Source organism: Hyaena hyaena, unplaced genomic scaffold, assembly GCF_003009895.1.
Source record: "Hyaena hyaena isolate Hyena2069 unplaced genomic scaffold, ASM300989v1 scaffold_1050, whole genome shotgun sequence".
Taxonomy (NCBI): domain Eukaryota; kingdom Metazoa; phylum Chordata; class Mammalia; order Carnivora; family Hyaenidae; genus Hyaena; species Hyaena hyaena.
This window is the reverse complement of record NW_024081685.1, coordinates 211,500-233,304: the sequence shown is the minus strand read 5'-3', so window position 1 is coordinate 233,304 and position 21,805 is coordinate 211,500. Positions and strand designations below refer to the sequence as shown.

The window sequence follows — 21,805 nt, the reverse complement described above, 5'->3', positions numbered from 1 at the left end:
CCATCAGAGGAACATGCAGCCTTGTGGCAGCAAAACTGCTGCACCAAAAACCAGGATAACAGACAAATAAAAAAACTGTCACAGGGCATGGACTATGCTGTTCTGTAGAGGAACTTTACTACTGCCAGAGGGAGTAGATAGCCTGGAAGTGCTCGAAGCTGCTGCAGTGCGAGGGGGGGGGGGGGGGGGGGGTGGGGGGGGGGGGGGGGGGGGGGGGGGGGGGGGGGGGGGGGGGGGGGGGGGGGGGAACACAGGTATGGTGGCATGACCGACCGCAGCTGGAGCTCCTCTGCATGGCCCCCACCTCCTGTGACAAATAAGCATAACAATGAAGAACCAGAACTAGAAGAGAAGTGTGTTGCTGTCCTCTTAGCCGGTCACTCTATTGCCCTCTACCGATAAAGCTGACGTTCTGCGAGCTGGCTAAAGAGAGTCGTCTGCAGGGGCCAGCTCCTGTTTCACAAAGTAAGGCAAAGAAGGGTGGTTTTGAGCCAAGAAAAAAAATAACTTGATAACTGGCACACAGGGCTTCCACCTGTCTCAAATGCTGTCTCTGCTTGGAGTGCACTTTCCTGCCCCTACCTGATGAGTTCATGGGATCAGTTGATATCTCTTGGGGAATTACTCCTTGCTGTCCCTACGTCAAATATACCAATTGCAGATTGCAGAATACTATGTTCTTTTCTTTCATGATGCCTACTACAGTTGTAATTCTACATTTGTGTGCTGGTTTGATTTATATGTCTTCCTAATACACTGCAAGCTCTGGAAAGACTGGGGCAACATCTGTCTTTGATCACCATTCTAGTTCTGGTGCCTGAAACAGACACCGGACACAATAGGCACTCAGACAAACAAGCCTTTCTCATGGTCTTCACTGAATTATTAGTGACAGAACGTGTAAAGGAAGTCCAGGTTAAATTTAGTAATGTGGCTATGGTGCTTTTTAAAGGTAATTATGGATTTTGTATTTCTGGTCTTAAAAAATGCAGTAAGGTTTAAGGAAAAAAAAGCAACCACCGTTAAATTTCATTTCAGAATTTCTTAACCGTACAGATATATAGGGTTTTTTAATCAAATATCACATTATATAGTACATGAACTTTTGTATTCTTTTTACTTAACATGACATTACAGACATTACCTCATATCATTGTATATTCTTTAGAGACATGATTTTAATGGCTACATTGTGTTCTTATGAATTTAACATATTTCTTTTTAATTCCCAAACTATTGTCCCTGTGGGTTGCTTCCATTTGTTTACTATTGTAGATAATGCCATAGTGAATATTTCTTACATGTAAATCTTTGTAAACAACTATGATTATTTAATTGGCATATTTTCTTAGAAGTAGAATTATTGTGTTCAAAGAGTATGAATATTTTGTAATTCTTAATATTTTGCTGTCCACAAAGATTGTACTAATCTCATTGTTTTTCTTTGTAAAATTGATAATAGGGCAGTGGAACATTTTAACATGTTTAATTTTTATTTGCATTTCTCTTTGTGAATATTAAAAACACTAAGATTATGATCAAAGAGCTATTATTATCAGGTATCATAAAACACTAACATTGTCACTTAATTACTTTTAAGTGAGTATAACATGCTTTAAGCAACACAGACATTAGAAATTTTAGGCCTAATTTTATAATAACTAAATTATACTATGTTTCTTGATCTATTTTTTTCTAAGTAGTACTACTTTACAGTACTGTGTTCATCATCATCAGACAATGTGTTTTACTGTGCATAGGAAATTGTGCTTTATTGTGTATTAGGAGGCTCTTAATTCAGTGAGTTAAAATAATTTTTTTAGACCTACTCTTATTGTTATACATTTCTTAAACTTAGATCTGAAGTCTATATGTACTTCCTTCAGCCTACTTATAAGTACATAAAACGTTCACTGAAAAGTAAAATCTAACAAGAAAGAAGAGTTTTCAGAAACTTCCAAGTCTGAGCACATACATGTCTATACATAGATTATGAAAATCTTTGAATCCAAGTCTTATATTTCTCCCAAGAGGAAGATTTGTTTTCTTTGTTGCTGTTTGCAAAAAACAACCAACTACAGTTTATGTTGTGTTGTGTAAGATAAATCTGCACAAGAAGCAATCAAATGTGACCTATAATGAAGAGAAAGATTAGTCATTAGAAGCAGAACAATATTGCTCAAGAATGAAGAAGCAAAATCTTCACTAAAATATTAGTGAATTGAAATAAGCAATATATAATAAAGATAATACACTGTGACCAAGTGTGCTTTTTCCCAGGAATGCAACATTGGCTTAACATTTAAAAACCAATTACTGTAATTTTCTATATTAACAAAAGAGAAAAGCAATATGGTCATCTCAATTAGTGAAACAAAATAAAATCACCTGAAAAAATAATAAAAACTCCCAAAACACTATAGGGTGCCTGGGTGGCTCAGTCAGTCTGACTTCAGCTCAAGTCATGATCTCACGGTTCGTGGGTTCGAGCCCCAAGTCTAGCTCAGAGCCTGGAGCCTTCTTCAGATTCTGTATTTCCCTCTCTCTCTGACCCTTCTCTGCTCACGCTGTCTCTCTCTCTCTCTCTTTCTCAGAAATAAGTAAAACATTAAAAAAAATTTAACTCCCAAAAAAGTAGGAATATAAGAGAATTTCCCAATAAGTACATGAAAAATCTGCTCTACAGTTAATATCATATTTAATAATAAAATGTTGAATGCAGTTTCCCTAAGATTAGAACAATGCAAGGACTGCAATTCTGCATAGCACTAGGGTTTCTAACCTTTGGAAAGAAAGAAGTTAAACTGCATTAAGGATGTCATTATTGCCCATAAAGAAAGTTTTAAGAAATCTACAAAAAAAAAACTAATGAAGAAATTAACAAAGTTTCTAGGTATAAAGTTCAATATATAAAAATCTGTTGTATTTTTGCATTCTAGCAGCCAACAATTGGGAAATGAAATTTTTAAAAATACTATATACAATAACCTAAGACATCTAAAATACCTAGGAATAAATTTAACTAAATTAGATGCTCAAGACCCCAAAAACTGTAAAACAATGCTGAGACAAGTTAAAGAAAAGCTAAATAAATGGCATGATGTATCATGTTAAAAGATCAAAATATTCAGTATTGTTAAGATACTGATTATCTACTAATTGATTTGTAGATTCATTTCAAGCTCAATCAAAATCCCATCAGATTTTTTTATAGAAATGCACTGATTGTTTTTGTAGAAATAAGCTGATTCTTTTTTTTTTAAAGTTTATTTATTTATTTTAAGAGAGAGAGAGAGAGCTCAAGCAGGGGAGGGGCAGAGAGAGAAAGAGAGAATCCCAAGCAGGCTTCACGCTGTCAGCATGGAGCCCCGACTCAGAATTTGAGCCCACAAACCATGAGATCATGACCTGAGCCAAAATCAAGAGTCAGAAGATTAACTGAGCCACCCAGGTGCCCCGAAATAAGCTGATTCTTAAATTTATATTGAAATACAAAGGTCCTAAGATAGCCAAAACAATCTTGAAAAAGAAGAGCAAAGTTGGAGGACATATATGACCTGATATTAAGACTCGTTATATAGCTACAATAAACAGGACAGTGTGGTGTTAGGGGTAAGGATGGACAACTATATCAGTGGAATAGAATGTGGTCCAAAAATAGACTACACATACATGGTCAACTGATTTTCAGCAAAGGTGCCAACATAATTCAGTGGGGAAAGGTGAACCCAGGTTTACTATGCTGTGGTCTTAGGCTACTTTTTGCATTTTCATATTAGTTGTTAAAGGCAGAGAGACTGTTTCATTTATTTCCTGTGAATAAGCCAGGGCTAGCACATAGTGGGCACTCCATATATGTCTGTTGAGTTAGATTGAATCAGAAACCACAATGATCCTCAGGAAGATATATACCATATGTGTTAGAATTTGATAAATATTTTTAATAAAGGGAAGGCTCAGATGATAGTTAAATTCAAAAATATATAAGCTTCTAAGAGTCATTCTTAAGATTAAACTAAAATGTATATGAACTAAATTGTGTATAATATTTATTGAAATCTGGGCAGATTTGATGTTTCCAGAGATAACATTTCTTTCCAAGTTGTAACTACTTGGGTTCAAGTATTTGATGAATATTAGATAAAGTCACAGCCAGTGACACATATCAAAGTAGGCTCCCTATAACTAGAAGGACCCCAGACATGGAAAGTACCAAAGTAATGCTGATTCATTTATTCATTTTTATCAGTATTCATCACAGTACCTACTATGCACCAAGCATATAGTGATGAATAAGACATGCATCACTCTGTCACCACTTATCTCATTGTAGAAATTGCAGAGGATATTTTAAGGTTTCACTAAAATATACTCTCTTTGCCTAGAATATAAATTAATAGTGATTGCAGATTTTAGACCAATAATCTCATGCTCCTTCTGATTTAGGTTAGTGCTACTGAATAGAAATATATTGTGAGCTACAGATGCAGTTTTTAAATTTCTAGCAGCCACATTAAAAAGGTAAAAAGAAACAGGTGAATTAGATTGGGTAACACATTTTATGTAACTTAATATACACAAAATATTACTATTTTGACATCAATATTTTTTTAATTTTCAAAGAAATATTTTTAATTCAGCACATCTCAAGTTAGGCAAGCCACATTTCAAGTGTTCAATAACCACATATGACTAGTGGCTACCTTATTGAACAGGGATAAGAATCAACTTTGGATCAGCTACAAGCTGTTGAAGTTTACAAATAGATTCCAAAAAGACAAAGAACTGATGGTCCTTCTGGCCCTACTGTTAGAGGGAAATCACTGTATCCAGGAAAGAACCCTCATTATTCTGTTGCTAGAAATAGCAGGATTTGTGGTTAAAATGAACCTAATTCTGTTATAGCTGAGTAACTCACCACCAGCTTTTATGTGAAAGAGCCCCAGAGCTTTACCATATTTGGAGACAGATCTGTACAGCCAATGTGCAAATACATCCAAGTCGTCTTTGAGAATTTCAGATCCTTCCAGTGTTCAGTGATTTCCACCAATAATGAAACAGCTTTTCAGGATCCTAAAAAAAACGTGCTACTCAGATTTCTCAATGAATATTTGTTGGATGAATGATGAAATGAAGTATGTGGTAGCCCACATACCAGTTCTCTGAGACACAAACAAAATATTTTCAGCTCTAGGTCAATGAACTCATGCTCATTTGCATGCTTGCCTTCCATTTAAAATTCTTATGCATCCAACAGAATAATTTTTTCCTCTTCATTCTAAGGTCACTATTTCCATTAGGCTATAATATAAATCCCCTTATTTTCAAGAAGAAGACTAATTTACTACACTATGCACAATAAGCTATATTTTAGATTTTCAATTTATAATATTTAATCAAGACTAAATCTTCTCTGTGATTTAGAGAGAGAGTAAGTTGGAGACAGCCTGTCCATAATTAAAATTTTAACAAAACGTTTACAAGCTCATCAAAAAATCAAAAAATTAGAGGTAAACTCTACTCTAGTTTGCAGTAGAGTTTCTCCATGTGGGTGGTGCCACCCACCTTCACCCCAACAGAATCGCCTGGCAAGTGGAATCCTGGGCCCACTGCTGAATCAAAATCCCTAGACGTGTTGTCCAGGAATTTGTATTTATAACAAGCACTGAGGGAGAACACATGCACACTAAGTCTTGACAATCACTGCCCCATACTGAAGTTCTCCTTTAGTATACCTAAAGATAAAATTGCATACAACCATTTTAATCTGTTTCATCACTGGAGGAAATGGTGTTTTCAGTATTTAACTTGTTCACTACCTTTGCTGAACATTTCATTGTGTATTGTAATTTACCTATAAAGACTACTCATCATTCAGATGCTGTGCTTTCTTGATACATAAATTATGAATGATGGGTTCAAGTAGTCAAATTTCCGCTTGTCTTAAATGGGCTAATGTCTAAAATCAAATTGACTAGGACCCAGATCATATTCTTTTCTACTTTCTGAGTACAGTCTCTATAATGTTTGTGACAAGTGTTAGGAAAAATGTTCTTTGTTCTTTGTTGTTTTGTTTTTTTCTATGAAATCATTTTAAGAGTACTTTAATTCAGTCACAGTTTTACAGATAGCTAGCTATTGAGCCAGACACAAGTACTAAGGCTTCAAAAATGAATCCAGTTGCAGTATTGGACTTCAAGGGAGTACTAGCCTCCTCAAGGCAGGGATGAAGGGCAGACACATAAGCCCTGTGTTAAAATACAATGCAGTAAGTTTTTATGAGGCACCACGAGAGTAGAGAAGTAAGGCAGGGTAAAAAGGGGCTAGGATTCATAGAGATGGCATTGTGCTCTGTTTGAATGTGAGCCACAGCCAGAAAAGTGAGGTCCTTCCTATAGGCTCATCCAGGACATAGGGAAGCTCAGAACATGGTCTCCTGGGTCCAAACTTAGACTCTTTCTACTACACTCAGCTTTCTCTAAGAACCTAGCCTTCAAAACATGCTGGTTTCCCTTTTTTTTTTACACAAGAACTCTCTCTGGTTGTGAGTAAGATGTTAAGGGTGATACATTTCCTTCTCAGGCCACTAAGGTGCCATTTAATTCACTCCAGCAATAACTAAATAGAAACCTACCTTTAAAAGATGCTGAAAGCAACGTGCTGCTAATTTATTGCCCCATCTATTAAAGCTCCAGAGAGAATTTGACTCCCTAGATTTTAAATATAGTTGAGATATTATGATGTTTCCCAATTTAATCCCTCCATAAATTAAGTGAAATGATTATAGTACCTGTTGTCACTTCATTCTTGTCCTATCTCTAATCACTCTTCTGCCTTCATTAATTCAGAATAAAATACTACAAGACATTAATGTAGCGCTTAAAGATAGGAGGGCTACATTTTTATAGCCTCAATATGAAATCGTACTTAAAGATGCCTACACCTTTACCGAATGGGGAAAAAAGTCTTCTCATCTCCTAATAACCTTAGTTATGAGTGGGGAAACCAAGGCTCAGAGATGTTAAGTGGCTTGGCCCATGGTCACCGTACAAGTAATTACCAGAGCCAAAACACCCACCCAGGTTTCCCAACTCCCAAGTGCAAGGCTCTATTTCTCAAATCTTCTAGAGATTCTGTTAAAACAGTTTCTTCAACTGCTTGCAATGAAGGGCATTATTGCCAACTTGTAAACAAAACCAAACTCTTGGCACCCCATCCCATCACTTTCTCATCGGTGTTTTTAGCTTATCACTTCACAGTCATTATTTGGTGTTCTCTTACAGAAGGCAACAGACCACTGCAACAGAAACTGTCCTTAGATGGGAACCCCAAACCTATACATGGAACACCAGAGGGGTCAGATGGCCTACAGTGGTCAGCTGAGCAGCCTTGTAACCCAAGCAAGCCTAAGGCAAAAACATCTCCTGTTAAGTCCAATACCCCTGCAGCTCATCTTGAAATAAAGCCAGATGAGTTGGCAAAGAAAAGAGGTAAAGTGATTTCTTTTGCACAAATGATTCAACCTATTTTACACACATACACACACACACACACACACAGAAGTGCTAGAATGACAGAACTTTCCAAAAGATGCTGTTAGTGAAGAGAGATGCACATGAAACTACCTTTCTTTCTGTGACCCACACAGATTGAAAAGTAGATGTGATTCCTTCCATGTAAATCAGAAGTCTCGAATGTTTAAGAGAAATTACATCCCCCTTCTCTGCTCCTCTGTGGTCATTCTTCTCGTTGTAAGCATGGATAAATTTGTACCACAAATACTTTCTACCCTAATATCTTACGAAGCAAATGTTAATGCAGGAGCTCTTTTAGTAATGTGAATGCTGAATGTTTCCCTGACACACAAGTTCTTAACTTGCATTGAATGAAGATGAATCCAGAAGCTGATAATGTCTTCTTCAGATATGATCTTCCTCATATAAATTCAGTTTTGTGTTAGAACCTTCAGACAATGTAACACTGAAAGAGGGTTTTATATCTGACACACTGTATTTTATTATTTTTTGAGCTTTGCTATACTTTATACATAACTGGTATTAAAAATGAAAGGGGTAAGTCACTTCCTTTCTGATTCCCAGAACATGAAATAATATTCTCATCCAGCCTTAGTTGTATCTGATTCCCTTGGCTTTGGTTTGATATATTTTCTTACTTTTCTGGAGAGAGATTTCTTTCTTCTAAGAAACATGGCCTTGTTGGGATAAGTACAGTTCGCCTATTTGCACTGTGCTATCTGTACACCTTGGTGACGGTTTCAGGAAATCAGGCAAGATTGGCACTCCCAGAGCAGCTTTAAGTGCCGCTGCTCTAATTACAGGCCTGGCTCAGGACTGATGGGCCCGGAGCCAGCGTACCTGGCACCACTGCTCCGTCCTCTCTCTAGCTCATTTGTACCTCTCCCAATCTCCATGTCATTTTCCTCATCCAAGAGCCCTGCTGGCTTCTAACCACAGAGAGTGGTGAGAGCCAGCAGCACAAATGGTCTTTAGACATATCAGATTCTAAGAAACTGCAGTTTGTGATAGAACATAATGATCAGAGCCTCTTTCCAAAGCACAGAGGAGACACGTATGCCCAGAATGGCCCACCCACAGAACCCACTGGTAAAATCGCAGCAGTCCCAGTGGCCATGCATATCCCCCACTGTGGATTTTTAAAACCCTGGGTTATAAACATATAAACATCTTCTTAACAGAACTTGTTGTTGTTGTTGTTCTTGTTGTTTTTTCATTGAGAAACAAAAGATACATGTCTGTTAGGGGGTGGGGTGAGTTAGCTGCCTTTGTTGCTGTTGCTGTTTACCTCACAAGTAAAAAGATAAAGTGTTCAATTTAACATTTTTTTCATGACATTACTTTTAGGCCCAAACATTGAGAAATCGGTGAAGGATTTGCAACGCTGCACTGTGTCTCTAACTAGATATCGTGTCATGATCAAGGAAGAAGTGGATAGTTCAGTGAAGAAGATCAAAGCTGCCTTTGCTGAATTACACAACTGGTAAGTAATTTGACTTAGAAACTAGAAATTTATGGCACTTGAGCTGTTCCTACAGGTAAAAGCATCCGACGAAAAGTGTTGTTTATTTAATACATAAACATCACAGAACAATTCCTCAGCTAATTTTAAGTCCTACAGGCAGAGGCATATATCATGGGAATAAAAAAGAAGGGAACGTGTTTGAATAAAAAGAAACCTGATACAGATAATTCACTGGAGTCTGAAGTTGGCCCCAAAGTATATGAATGATGTAGAACACAACCTCAACAAATGATACTTTTGACAAATCCCTGGGAGGCTAATATCATGAATGCTACTGAGAACAAATATTTTCCAGCTTTATCATTATAAAATAAGAAAGACCCTCTTAACAAAACTCAGAAACGTCTTCGGCAAGCTGAGTGAGTGATAGAATCCCATTCTTGGGTATCTTGAAGACTGGAATTAAGAAACGATACTCTTGTGGCTTTGGTCCTGCACTGCTCTGCAACTGATGCTGATGGAAGGCATTTGAGTCCTGCATGTTTGCTCCTGTCCACAACTGAAATGAAATATCTCCTGGTAAAAGTTAAGTTATTATAAATGGAAAAAGTTCTTAGTGTATCAGTCAAGACTCTCTGAGTTTCAGGTGATGGAAACCCAAGTCACACTAGTGAATGACAAAGGAGAATTTATTGGCTGATGTACATGAGAAATCCATAAGATTCCTTTAGGCGAATTTGGTTCTCAGCCCAATTAATGTTATGATAATTCATTTTCTCTCTACCTTTCTCCATTTCCTTTTCTCACTCTCCTTTCCTCTCTCAGTGTCTCCTACAGTTTCTAGGTTCTGCTTATTCTTAGGTATGATCTCTCCATGTGGTAGCAGAGGTGACCCTCTAGCATTTCCAAGCTTACATAATCCTTAGTCCCTGTGATCTGGTAGAGAGCTTTGTCTCTAGTAGTTCCCACAGAAGTCCAAGGGCTAATTTGCACTAACTGAGTTGGGTCAATCTTCTGTCCCTAAACCAGTCACTGTGGCAAGAGGGACAGGGTCTTCCCACTCGCCAGGCTGTGTCCTGTGCCTATCACCGAGTTAGTGGTGGGGTGAGCCCCACCTGAATCCCATGAACTGAGAGTTGAAAAGGTGTAGTTCCCCAGAGGAAAATCAGGGTACTAAAAAAAGGAAAACATATCCACAGTGCCCAGGCTCACATGAGTTCTCTGTATCTCACTGGCCTCCCGTGATTCTAGAATTTGATCACATCTTCTGCGTGTTTTTCCTTTCCAGGTCCTTTCTTTGACACGGATGTGCTTTTTAGCAGATTATAGTTGTGTAAAACCAAGGAGTATGCTTAACGCACTCTAAAATTCTTGAATTTTAAACCATCTGCTATGTATAAGATTCCAATGTGCATAAGATATCAGAGACTTGAAAGAAAACCATCTCCTTTGATTATCATTCAGTGAGGAATCATTTACCCTCCACCCAGTCAGGTCATTTCAACCTTAGTGAAAGTCTTCTCTATTTGACATAGCAGACGATAAACCAAGTAATTGTTCCAAGTAAACTCCAAGATTGTGTTTGAAAGTACTTAGAGAAGATAAAGATGCTGTACGAATGAAAGGTGTTATTGTGATGGTTGGTTTTTAAATTTTACAGCTGTATAACTTTTTAAATCTATCCTTAAATTACCCTAATATACATAAGCACACTCAACTTCCAGACCTGTTTTCTAGAGCCAGAGTCAGAAAACTTTATTTATAAAGGGTCAGCTAGTAAATATCTAAAGCTTTACAGCCTGCAAAGTCTCTTTGCAACTACTCATCTCTACTATTACGGCATGGAAGCAGCCAGAGAAATGCAGAAAGGAGGTGGGCCAGATTTGGCTCATGGGGGTAGTAGTTTGCTTGTCTCTGGAGGCATTAGTTAACTATTCAGAGAAGACCATGCTGTCTTATTCTTTTGAGTGGCATTTTAGAGTAAACTCTTCCTCTGAGGCCTCTGTATGATACCTTCCATCTGAGTGACTCACGCTAATTGACAAAGTGTAGTGGTGACCTCAAATTACCTCTCTCCTCCAGCTGCTCTGAGTACATTTTTTTTTTAATTTCCTTAGTAAAATGAACACCACATGGGTCACGAGACATCTCGAGATTTATAACAGACTCTGAGTGTTTCACTCCTCGAGATCTGAAAGTGTGGGGCCAGGAAAGTGAGCACCCAGGGAAGTTGTATATCTTTTCTCTGCTTGATGGGTAAGGATCACTTCTGAATGAGCTCTACCAAGCAGGACTGCTGCTTAAAGTCACCTCTTAACAAATGGCCCTCTTCCTCCAAACTGAAGATGAATAAATATAGGTTAACCATTTTTTATATGCTATTGCTAAAAAATGCATAAACAGCAGCACTTGTTTTATTATTTAAATCTTTAATAAAATGATCCCCAGAATAATTACATATATATTAACTTTAAAATAAAACAAGAGTAATTCTTTTTAATAGACCATCAACATACATTTCTACCAAATGGAAAAACTTTACCTCTGTTCCAAGTTAGCCTGCAGCCCAGCCAACATGGTGATATACTTGAATAAAGCCTTCCTCTTGTTTTCTGAGGGGGAGAACGGATGACTTTTAGGGATTATGGCGCTCTTAGAAAAAATAGCACGTCACAGAATTGAGGAAGGCAGCTTACATGTTTTAAAAAATGAAGCTTTCCTCTTGGTGGTGAAATCTTGGCCTTCAGGCATTAGAGAGACTTGTGAATGTAGTGCCATTCATTTAATACAGTAGAAACCTCAGGATTACGTTGTAAGGCATATCCAGATTTGGAAAATGTGGGACAAGTGTTATGAAGATTTCCAAAATGAGTACTGGTTCAGGGACACATGTTAACTCATCTGGTGCACAGGCAACCTTGCACTTGGTGATCCTTCTGTCCTTACTCCAGGCCATCCGGTGCTCTCACGGAAGCATTCAATAGGCATTGCGTGTAGTTTAGAAATAAGTAGAAACTCTCAGGTAAGAAATTCTGAACAGTTGCTTTGTTGCCCAGCTTCAGGAGGTGAATCCTGCCTGATCAAATTCCCCAAAAGCCTGCCGGGATTCATGGGAATGATAATTTTGTGGGGCAAGGGGAAAGCACCTGCTTGCACATGCTCAGTACCCAATGAGCTCACATCGGAATGAAATGGACCAAATGCTTGTCCTTCCCAGTCTGGCTGTGAAGAATACTTTGTTCAGTGCAGTTACTGAAGAAAACCATTAAGTAGCTAAATTATAATATCAAAGTGGGCATTCAGCCAGGACACAGTTTAGGGCTAAATGAACATTATGTGGATCATTCTCTTTTTCCCCAGAAAGAATCAGGGATTTGAGAGGGCAGCAAAGATGACACGATTCTCCTGCACTGTCTTAACAGAAAATAAATTTTGCAACATGAGTGTCTGTATGAAAAGTCGCATCAGGAACTAACATGAAACAGCTGGTTTCCTTTCTATATGATTGGCCCCCCACAACTGGAAATATTCATACTGTAGAATCATAGTTGCCAGATTTAATTGCTTTGTGTGCAGAGTAGTCTAGCTTCTCATCACAAATTTGTGTGTGCGCCTGTCCAAGTTGATGGTGAAGTCTTAAAATGAACAATAAACATTAAATTCAAGAAACATCAAGGAAGGAGAATAATATTTAATAGCTGTGCCATATGCTGGGGGAGAAAGTATTCCAGAATAGAGCTGTAGAAATTGCTAGGTGCTATTGTCAATTTAACATCTAATTAAAAGCACTCCTAAAAGAAATGGAAGATGGTCATGAGCCAGTGGGGAGAGCTTGTGCCGGGGATGGGTAGCAGGGTCATAGGGAATGAAGACTGGAAGGAACAATATTTTTAGGCTGATTTGCTTCCATACTGGAAAGGGAAATCAGTCAAAGCAAGCGTCCTGTGCAATGTCCTTATACCTCATGTTTATTTTTTCCTGAAGCTGCGCCAGGTCTTACCTAAGCAGAATTTGGAGTAGGCCAGGAGTTCCAGCCCTGTCCCCCCAGTCCTTGCCTTCCTCTTTCTCCGCCTGCTTTCTCTCCAGCTTGGAGTGTCCTCCCTCACAGCAAAGACCGGTGAACCTCCTGCAGCTCCTCGCAGGCAGGGGGGCTCCTCACCACGACACCACTCACTCTGGGCTCCCCATATCACTTTCCTTCTTTTCATATTAATGATTGAAACTCATTGTTGTGTCACTGATGAGCTCATCCTTTTGATGACCATGGGTTTTCCTTCCCAAAGTGACATATTTTTATGTTCACTAGTATAAACCGGAGTCTGTTGAGACTCTTCTCCATTAGCCAAAAGAATAACCCTGTAGGTGAGAATTTCAGGCTGAGGAAGAAGCTATTCTGAGATTAAGTCTGTCTGCTTCCGTCTTCCCTCAAATCCCACTCCACAAAGTGGGCTTCTCATCTGTTGTGGAAGCTTCACCAGAAGCCACGCAAAACCACACACAGACCACAGGATGGTAGGCAGGGTGGCCCCACACACTGACCAGAGAGCGTCACTGTGATGTTTTAAACATCGTGTTCTTTTTCCCAGGGCTCCCAAAGGGCAAGTTGCCAGTGCAGACTTGAAGAACAAGCAATGGAACAATGTGCCACATAGTCCCAGTTTGTTGCTCATTGGGTCCTCAAATAATGTAAAAATTTTGGCACATACCACCTTGGAACTGCTTCAGTTTGAGTCCGTATAAGACCAGTTTTCTTCCCTTGCAGGTTTACACATAGCAGGATTCTTTCGTCCTAGGCTGGATTTTCCCCCCGCATTCCCCAAACTTCTATCTGATTTTTGGTTAATACCTGGATTTCCACTTAATGCCAAAGCCTGGTTTCCCTGTGCTATTAGATTTTTTTACATTTGTTCTCTTTGTGAATAACTGAGCGTTGACTGGAAGGTCATGCTTGTAAATTAATATTTACTTCTCTCCATACTGAAGTATATGTGTGTGCACTATAATTAAAAGCTCTTAGAGCACTGTGGTCACCTTTTGCCTAGGTGCCCCTGCCAGAGAGGCAGATGCCACTGGCCTGATGGGGACTCAGGTATAGGCTGTTGTTGTTTATTTCAAGAACTGCAGGTGATTCTTCTGTGCATCTGTGGTTGAAAACCACCGGTTTTCCCTCGTACAGAGGGAGTGGTACGTCTGGGGCTAGCGCACTGTTCTCAGCTGGATGCGTTTGCCCCCAGGAGACAGTTGGCATGTCTGGAAATCATTTTGGCTGTCACAGCTGCGGGAAGGGAGTGCTACTGGCATCTGGCAGGTAGAAGCCATGGATACCCCTAAATATTCTGCAGTGCACGGGACAGCCCTCCCCTCCCAGCACCCACAACAGAGAGTTATCTGTCCCAAGGTGTCAATAGCACCTGGGAAAGCCCATGCCAGAGGACATTGAGAGGAAGAGTCCCTCAGTGGTTCTGCAGGTCCTGTTGTGGCCCTTCCCCTTTGCTGCACCTCTGAGTACCTACCTCCCCTCCCCCAGTTGCCCTCCTAACCCACTGCGGAAACCTGAGAGAGGAAATTTCCTTTCCAGCCATTTGCATACCCACAAAAATATAACCATAGTGGCCTCTTCTTTTCAAGGAAATTTTAAATGTAAGCTTTCTAACTATACATTTTACAGGTTAAATTACATTTTTGTTTCCTTAAGACCAGAAAAAACAGTGATGCTGAAGTGTAGAAAATTGAGGGCTTTCCTTTTTGTCTATTTTGCATTAGAGAATTCAACTCAGTCCTTAGGAGAGAGTGGAAAAATTAAGAACCGGGGGTTGCAGCTAACAATAGGCAGCCCCTTTCATTAGCCGTTCTGTCTCTACCTGAGTCTTTTTCTCATTTTGCAATAAAACCGAATATTGCAGGGCAGGGGGTGTGGGGGGAGGGGTGAGGATTAGGATGAAGATCTGAGGTACAGTGAAGATAAATAAATACTGTAGGGAATTGTTTCAGGAAGTGTCTGTTTAGAGGATTATTATTTTTCTCTGGCTTCAGCCAGCCAGCAGTATTACTCAGAGCTCCTGGGCATACGTGGCCTGTGTCCAGCTACTGTAATGCCAGTGACATCCTCAAGTGTGCCAGCCTTTGAGCTATTTAAGCTGAATGAAAACATGTCTCTTTGTGCCTTATGGTGCAGTTGTGGTTGAGCAAAAACTTGGTGACCATTTAATTAGGAGAATCGTGGAAATTGTGGCGCTATGTACACCTCGATGGGCGAGGGTAGGAAAAATATGTATTAGGTGAGGCAGGTCCTAGAATCAGAACTGTGCCACAGAATAGATGCCGTGAAGACAGGCAGACTTGGTTTTTTAGTTCAGTCACATGAAAGATATTGATGCAAGCATGGATAAAGAGTAGAGACTCCATTTTAAAACCGTGGCTGAAGTAGTACACATCCCTCGTGCACCCGTGGAGCCCAAGGGAGTTTGGGAGGTGTGTGCTGTCCTTTTCTCCAGGCCATTCAACAGGGGTTGTTTGTAATGGGATTAATTGTAGGAGAGCGGACGCTGGGAACATTTTCAGCCACTTAGATTGTGATGTAATAGTTTACAGACTTTGTTTCCCTATTAAAAATACCAGCAATGTGTTACATGATTGCTAGATTTTGCCAACTCCTTAGATAAACGTGTAATAAAGACAAAATCAGGAGTCTGCATTCTATTTTTCATGGTTTTTAAAAGAAATTTAATAAAACAGTCTCTATGTCCTTCTGCTTTGGAAAGAAATATAATCTTCCCATTGATCAAAACCTGTACCAACAATGATTTTCTAACTAATCTCTTTACTTCTCATCAGATGATTTTTCTAAGTACCCACCTGCTTGTGACTTGTACACAGAACTATACAACGGAAATTAAACAAGCCCATTCCTCCTCCCCACACCGAATATTCGAGATTATGCCAGCATATTAAAAGAACCCACAGTATGGAGATAAACATACACCTGCAAAGGATATCAAGAGGCAGTGATGGAAGAGGCTAATAAATATATTCATGCCTCAGGAGAGCCATATGTATGGGTTTTGTTGCTGTCCTAGCTGACAAATTGCCCAGAATGACTCCTTTTCCTTACTCTGCACCAGTCTAATAAACAGAAATAAGCTCCGGCATCCATTCTGAAATTGTGAAAAGGGTAAATACCATAAACTGCAGAGAAACTCAAGGTTCCTGTGACTTTGTGACTAAGGCAAGTCCCTGTGGTACACTGTATTTCAAATCTTGCCTCGTTTGTGAATATGTGTCATTCTAAATAGGTGTAGCTCACTCTTTGGAGGTGAAAGCTTCTCTTTTCCTATTTTCTTTCCTCCCTGAAGTTTTCCTCCACATTAGATGTTTCCCCAGGGCCACTGCAAGGACTGAGTGAATCAGTCGACATGAAGGAAGAGCAGATTGATAAATACAAAACAGTACAGAACTGGCCTTTCCAGTTGGGGATGGTCCCCAGGAAACCAGCGTAAATAGCACCTTGTATTAATAGCCTTTCTGAGCTACGTGTGTGATTACCTCCATACGTTATGTCCGTCTCACACTCGGCATTGGAGGTCAGCTTCCCTTTCACCGCAGCCTTCTCTGGAATAACAGACCCACAATAAGAGCTGGGGGACAAGAAGTTGATTTTGATTTCAGCCTGAAATCTGAAAAGATTTCTGAATCTTTTCAGCAAAGGAAGGCTGTGAATCATACCTGCCTGGAAACATGCTCCTGAAAATGGGGTTAGTTTTCATCACAGAATAGAAATAGAAAATGGAATTAAGCAAATTGTTCTATCTGTACAATCCCAGATGGAGAGTATGGGGTGTGTGTGTGTGTGTGTGTGTGTGTGTGTGTGTGTGTTTTAATCTATAGTATATAATCCATTTTCACCAGGAAAATAAGACAAATTTGTTCATATATATTAGTGTAAATATAAAATATATTATAGTTTCCAAAGTGGGATAGAGTAGATCTTAGGACTTATTTCTGTTTATTACACAGATATAGAGTGAGACTGTAATCTCTGAGGGTGAGACTAAGGAATCATTTTGGGCAATTTGTCACCTAGGACAGCAAGAAATCGCATAACAGGCTGTGCCTGAAGTGAGTATAACAGAATTACTTATATGCCAGTTACATTGTTCTTCCAGTGACTGTAAACTTTTGGTTCTTAGTAAGCCATATTCTAACAAAAGTCACATTTTCCAAGGCTTATTAACTGCTTAATTAGGAAGCATGGGGTGTAGTGTTAGAATAGGGTTTAAATCTCATCTCCACACATTTGTTGAGTTTCTTCTACTCAGCTACAAAATGGGGAACTGCTGTCACTTTCTAGGGGTTTTGTGAAGATTCGTGTACAATGTATGCATTTCTCAGATTATTCTAGTAAATCTCTAGCCTGACTTATCTAGGTTGGTTTTCTTCCCTTCCAGATAAGTGTTTAGTAAATTTCTTTCTCTCTGAACCAAGACAATGGGAAGAAGTTGTCCTTCTCCACTTTTCTGTTTAGCATGCAGGGATCCCAGCTATGAGATATGGATATCCCAACACAAGTTTCTACTGTCATTGCTTGCTGAAGAGAGTAGTAAGGCAAAAGCCTTTTGACCCCTGCTTCTAAATGGCCACCATGGCTACCAGACCAACCCTCATTCCCCTTTCACGTCTTGCCATGCCTTCTCTCTGCTTTCTTTTCCCCTTTCTTCATTCACCCAGCCAGTAGGAAGATGAATGTGTCACGAACTGGTGTTTCTCAAACTTTGGAACACACAGGGAGCACCTAGGCCCCTTCCCAGGGGCTCTGCTTCTGTGGGTGCAACTGGAGCCCAGACATCTGCATTTAATGGGCACAGGGGGGGCCAGTGTTCCTGGTCTGAGGACCACACTTGAAGAAGCACTGCTAGAAATACTGAGGGATAGAAGATGATGTCTTTCCAAAAAAGGTCCAAGGTGTAGTGAGAGTGGACAGAAGCAAGCTGTGGGATGCAGTTTGGCAAAAACTGTCAGGGGAGAGTTTCTGGCTGTAAGGGAAAGGGCCCATCACAGAGGCGACGCTGGAGCTGGCACTTGAAGTAAGGCTAGGAATTTGTCAGACTGAGAAGGAAGAGAGGATTCCATGCAGAAGAAACAACACGAGGAACCACAAACATGAGAGACCGCAGTGTACCCTCTGGGAGGAGTACATCCCCTGAGTCTCATTCCATTAATAGATGAATTATGAGCACATCCCTCTCGAACCAGAAAACTTAGTTATAAGTCACACATTATAAACAGTATGCCACTGTTTAATCTGTATACTGGAAATGAGGAAAGTCTACTTTCTAAAATAAAAAGTATATGAAGTTTAACATTTCATTTGTTCCTCCCACTTGGGAAGCCAGCGGACTAGGGCAGTGAGGCTGGAGGTGCTGGGTGGTGAAGAGCGTCAGGTGCCCAGGTCCCCTTCTCACACAAGAGCCCATCAGGAGGCCAGGAGCCATCTCCGCCAGACGGGCGCCTTGGGCTGGATGTGGGCCAGCATTGCTGTGACTCCTTGGGCCATATCAGTCTCTTCCAGTTTCTATTCCTCCTAGTTGTGTTAAACAACCGTGATGGCTTCTGCATAGAAGCCTCTCCTCCCAACCCCCCAAATTGGAAAGAAATGCAACAGTCAGTGTTCTGAGTGGTTGACTCTATTTTGGGTATGAAATGAAGAGATATTTTGCCTTATTTTGTTTTATTTTGAAAAGTGTTTTATTTTATCCTGCTTTCTATATTTTCCAGCTTTTTAAATGAGCATGTAAAATGAAATTAAAATGTGAAGAATGTTAACTCTGTTCCTTAAATGGCACTCCTGTGCTATAAGACAGTTAATATCCACAGATAAAAGCTTGCTTTTTTCCCCATAGAATTAGTATTCATTTTTTTTAAGGGAGTGGGAGTAAATGATAATGTTTACAGCTATAGAAACTGAAATACAGTTATATTACTTTCCCCGAATAGTGACCCCATGGAAAGAAACAAAACTAAGAAATAATTAGCAAAGGAGCACCTGGGTGGCTTGGTTAAGCCTCCGACTTCAGCTCAGGTCAAGATCTCGCAGTTCGTGAGTTTGAGCCCCACATCAGGCTCTGTGCTGATAGCTTAGAGCCTGGAGCCTGCTTCAGATTCTGTCTCTCTCTCTCTCTCTGCCCCTCCCCCGCTCACCTCTGTCTCTGCCTCTCTCATAAATAAATATTTTCAAAAAATTTAAGAAATAATTAGCAAAGATAAGAAATTATATTATTACATGAAATCATATGTAAAATTCTAAATGGAGGTTTACAAGGAGTATAGATTTTTCAGCTGAACATGGGATATTGCATGATTTGTACAATGTATAGGATTTTGCAACTCTGGTATCATTTTAAATTCTGAGAAGAAAAAGAATCCCTGTTTTTTTTTTCAATTAGCTAATTGCTTTTTGAGGAACTCCTGGATTTTATAAGTATTGGGAGTCAGTCCTTATGCTAAATCTGCACATGTCTCATTCCACAACTGCACCTCACACAGTGTGATGAAATATTCATTGACTGTGATTTGAATCATTGTAGGATTCCAATATAAAATATGCAACTAAGAGATATTAACATTAACATTACCTCTGATAAAAGAAATAGAACTAAAACGGGCTCAGCCTGATTGGCAAATTGAGTGCAGTTATTGCATTCATTGACAGCCAGAGGGATTTGAACTGCTTTATATTTTAAGTGTGATTCATGGTCAGAGTCACCACTGCTTTATTTCCCTGATAGTCCCGACGACTAAGCTTTCCAGAAGGCTGTGTCCCAGCTCACTCTACATGCTGTAGACTTGTATGTTGGATTTTGGGTGTTTGCCAGATAAAACGGTGGCATTCAGGAAGTCTTTACAGAGATCAGTTTGTCACCACTGCTGCATCCAGAAAAGAAGAATCCCAATTATAAAAAGGAACGCCACTTGTTGTGAAACCTAAGCAGGAAAAGATACCGAGTAGAATGTGACAGACCCAGGAATCCCCACAAAACTAAAGAATGTAACGTAGCCAGCTACTTGTACTGAGCCTGGAATGTAAGCGGCTCCCAGAGGAGCAGCGTGGGAGAGACACTTCTGGGGTAGACTTTAGAGGACATGATCACATGGGAAGAGAAGGAAAAGGAATCACAGAACCTGAGTGAGTGACACCAGTGACCAGCTTCCAGGGCACAGGAGAGAGGACAAGACGGGGATAAAGGGCAGGAAAAATAATGGTCCCTCTACCCTCTTTGCTCTCAGCCAAGATCCCTGTAATAGAAGATTAATAAGGGGCACCTGGGTGGCTCAGTCAGTTAAGCATCCAACTTTGGCTCAGGTCATGATCTCAAGGCTCCTGGGTTTGGGCCCGCATCGGGCTCTGTGCTGACAGCTCAGAGCCTGCTTCAGATTCTGGGTCTCGCGCTCTCTCTCTCTCTCTCTGCCCCTTCCCTGCTTATGTTCTGTCTTGCTCTCTTTCTCAAAAATAAATGTTAAAAAGCATTTTAAAGATTAATAAGAGAAAAACAAGTTTATTAACATATGCACCTCATGTATACACAGGAGATACCGAGGGGGAAACAAGGAGCTCCCACAGTGGCTTAGAATTCAGAATTAAATACTGTGTTAACAGGGAAAGGGGTCGGGGGGTATATAGGCCTCTCAAGGGAGAGTAAGTGATTCTTAGGAAAGATGAGTGGGCCCTTAGAAGAACAGACAGGAAGTATGATCATTTGTGACAAAGTGTGTCTGAGTGTGGTGTTGACTTCTAGTCTCCTCTCCCGTGACTGGAGTCAGTAATCTTACCTGGTTGGCAAAACTCCCCAGGAGGGGATTTATGACAGCTGAGTTCCTTTGGGGGCTCTGTCTTCAGGCAGATGAGGGGAGTTCAGAGACAGCATCTCTCTGCATCGGCTGTTTTTCAAGTGCCATATTGGGGGGGGGGGCATACTCTGCTACCCTTCAGGAAGTGGAACAGAGAAAAGGGGAACAGGGAATTGACAGCATGCAAGATCCTGGGTGCCATTTGTGGGCACCTGTTGTGAGTGGTAAAGGTGCCAGTCCTCTGACCCTAGGAAACCACACAGTCTCATGATGTTTGTGCCTGTCAGGCAAAGGACAGAAGCTCTGTTAACCACGGTAATAGTTGAGAAATGGGTGAGCTGGAACCCTGGGCCCAAGAATTCCTGCTAATACTAGGGGAGTTGGACTGGAAATGGTACCCATGGTAACAGTGTAGTACACCTTAAATGTTTAATAAAGGGAGGTTTTTCTGCCATCCGCCTGGTGGGCACTTTCCTCTGACCCAGGAGAAGGGAATTCATGGACAGGACAGGCAGCCTCTTCGATCAGTGCTAGCTCCCCAGCTCAAGGCCCACATGGTGGCCCCCGGGCACTATGAGGGGCCGGGTGCTCAGCTGGCATTCCTCTGGGCATTCACAGTTCTTCCTCCTGGTGCGGTAGGAGGGAGCTCTTTCTCTTTCGTGAAAGAGGGAAATTCTTTATACAGAAGTCTGGCTTTCTGACTTTATCACTCATTTGCTTGCTCTGTGCTCTTCAGTGCATGCCAGAAAGGCTGGCACATCACCTTCTTCCCCCCCGGCAGTCCCCACAGCCCTGTTCTCTGTATTGAACTGGGGGACAGGAGGCTCTCCTGCAGGATTCTCATCCTGCCCCTCCACTCCTCCACTCCGCCCGCTTTGTTCTGTGTGGCAGCTGAGAAGGTAAGCGCTTTATCCACAAGCAGGTCCCGAAGCCAGATGGTCTGGAATCAGATGGTCCCGAGCGG

General features: G+C 40.5%; 1 protein-coding gene across 5 annotated transcripts in view; it reads left to right on the top strand.

Annotated features, from left to right (window-relative positions):
• SPATS2L (spermatogenesis associated serine rich 2 like) overlaps positions 1-21,805 on the top strand; it is a 165,342-nt gene that overhangs the window by 120,329 nt on the left and 23,208 nt on the right. For 4 of the 5 annotated variants that reach the window (XM_039222067.1, XM_039222066.1, XM_039222065.1 and 1 more), the window contains exons 7-8: positions 7,284-7,490; positions 8,883-9,018. In XM_039222067.1, coding sequence (XP_039077998.1) covers positions 7,284-7,490; positions 8,883-9,018 — 343 coding nt within the window. The remainder of the gene's footprint in view (positions 1-7,283; positions 7,491-8,882; positions 9,019-21,805) is intronic. The other variant, XM_039222064.1, reaches the window with a different exon arrangement.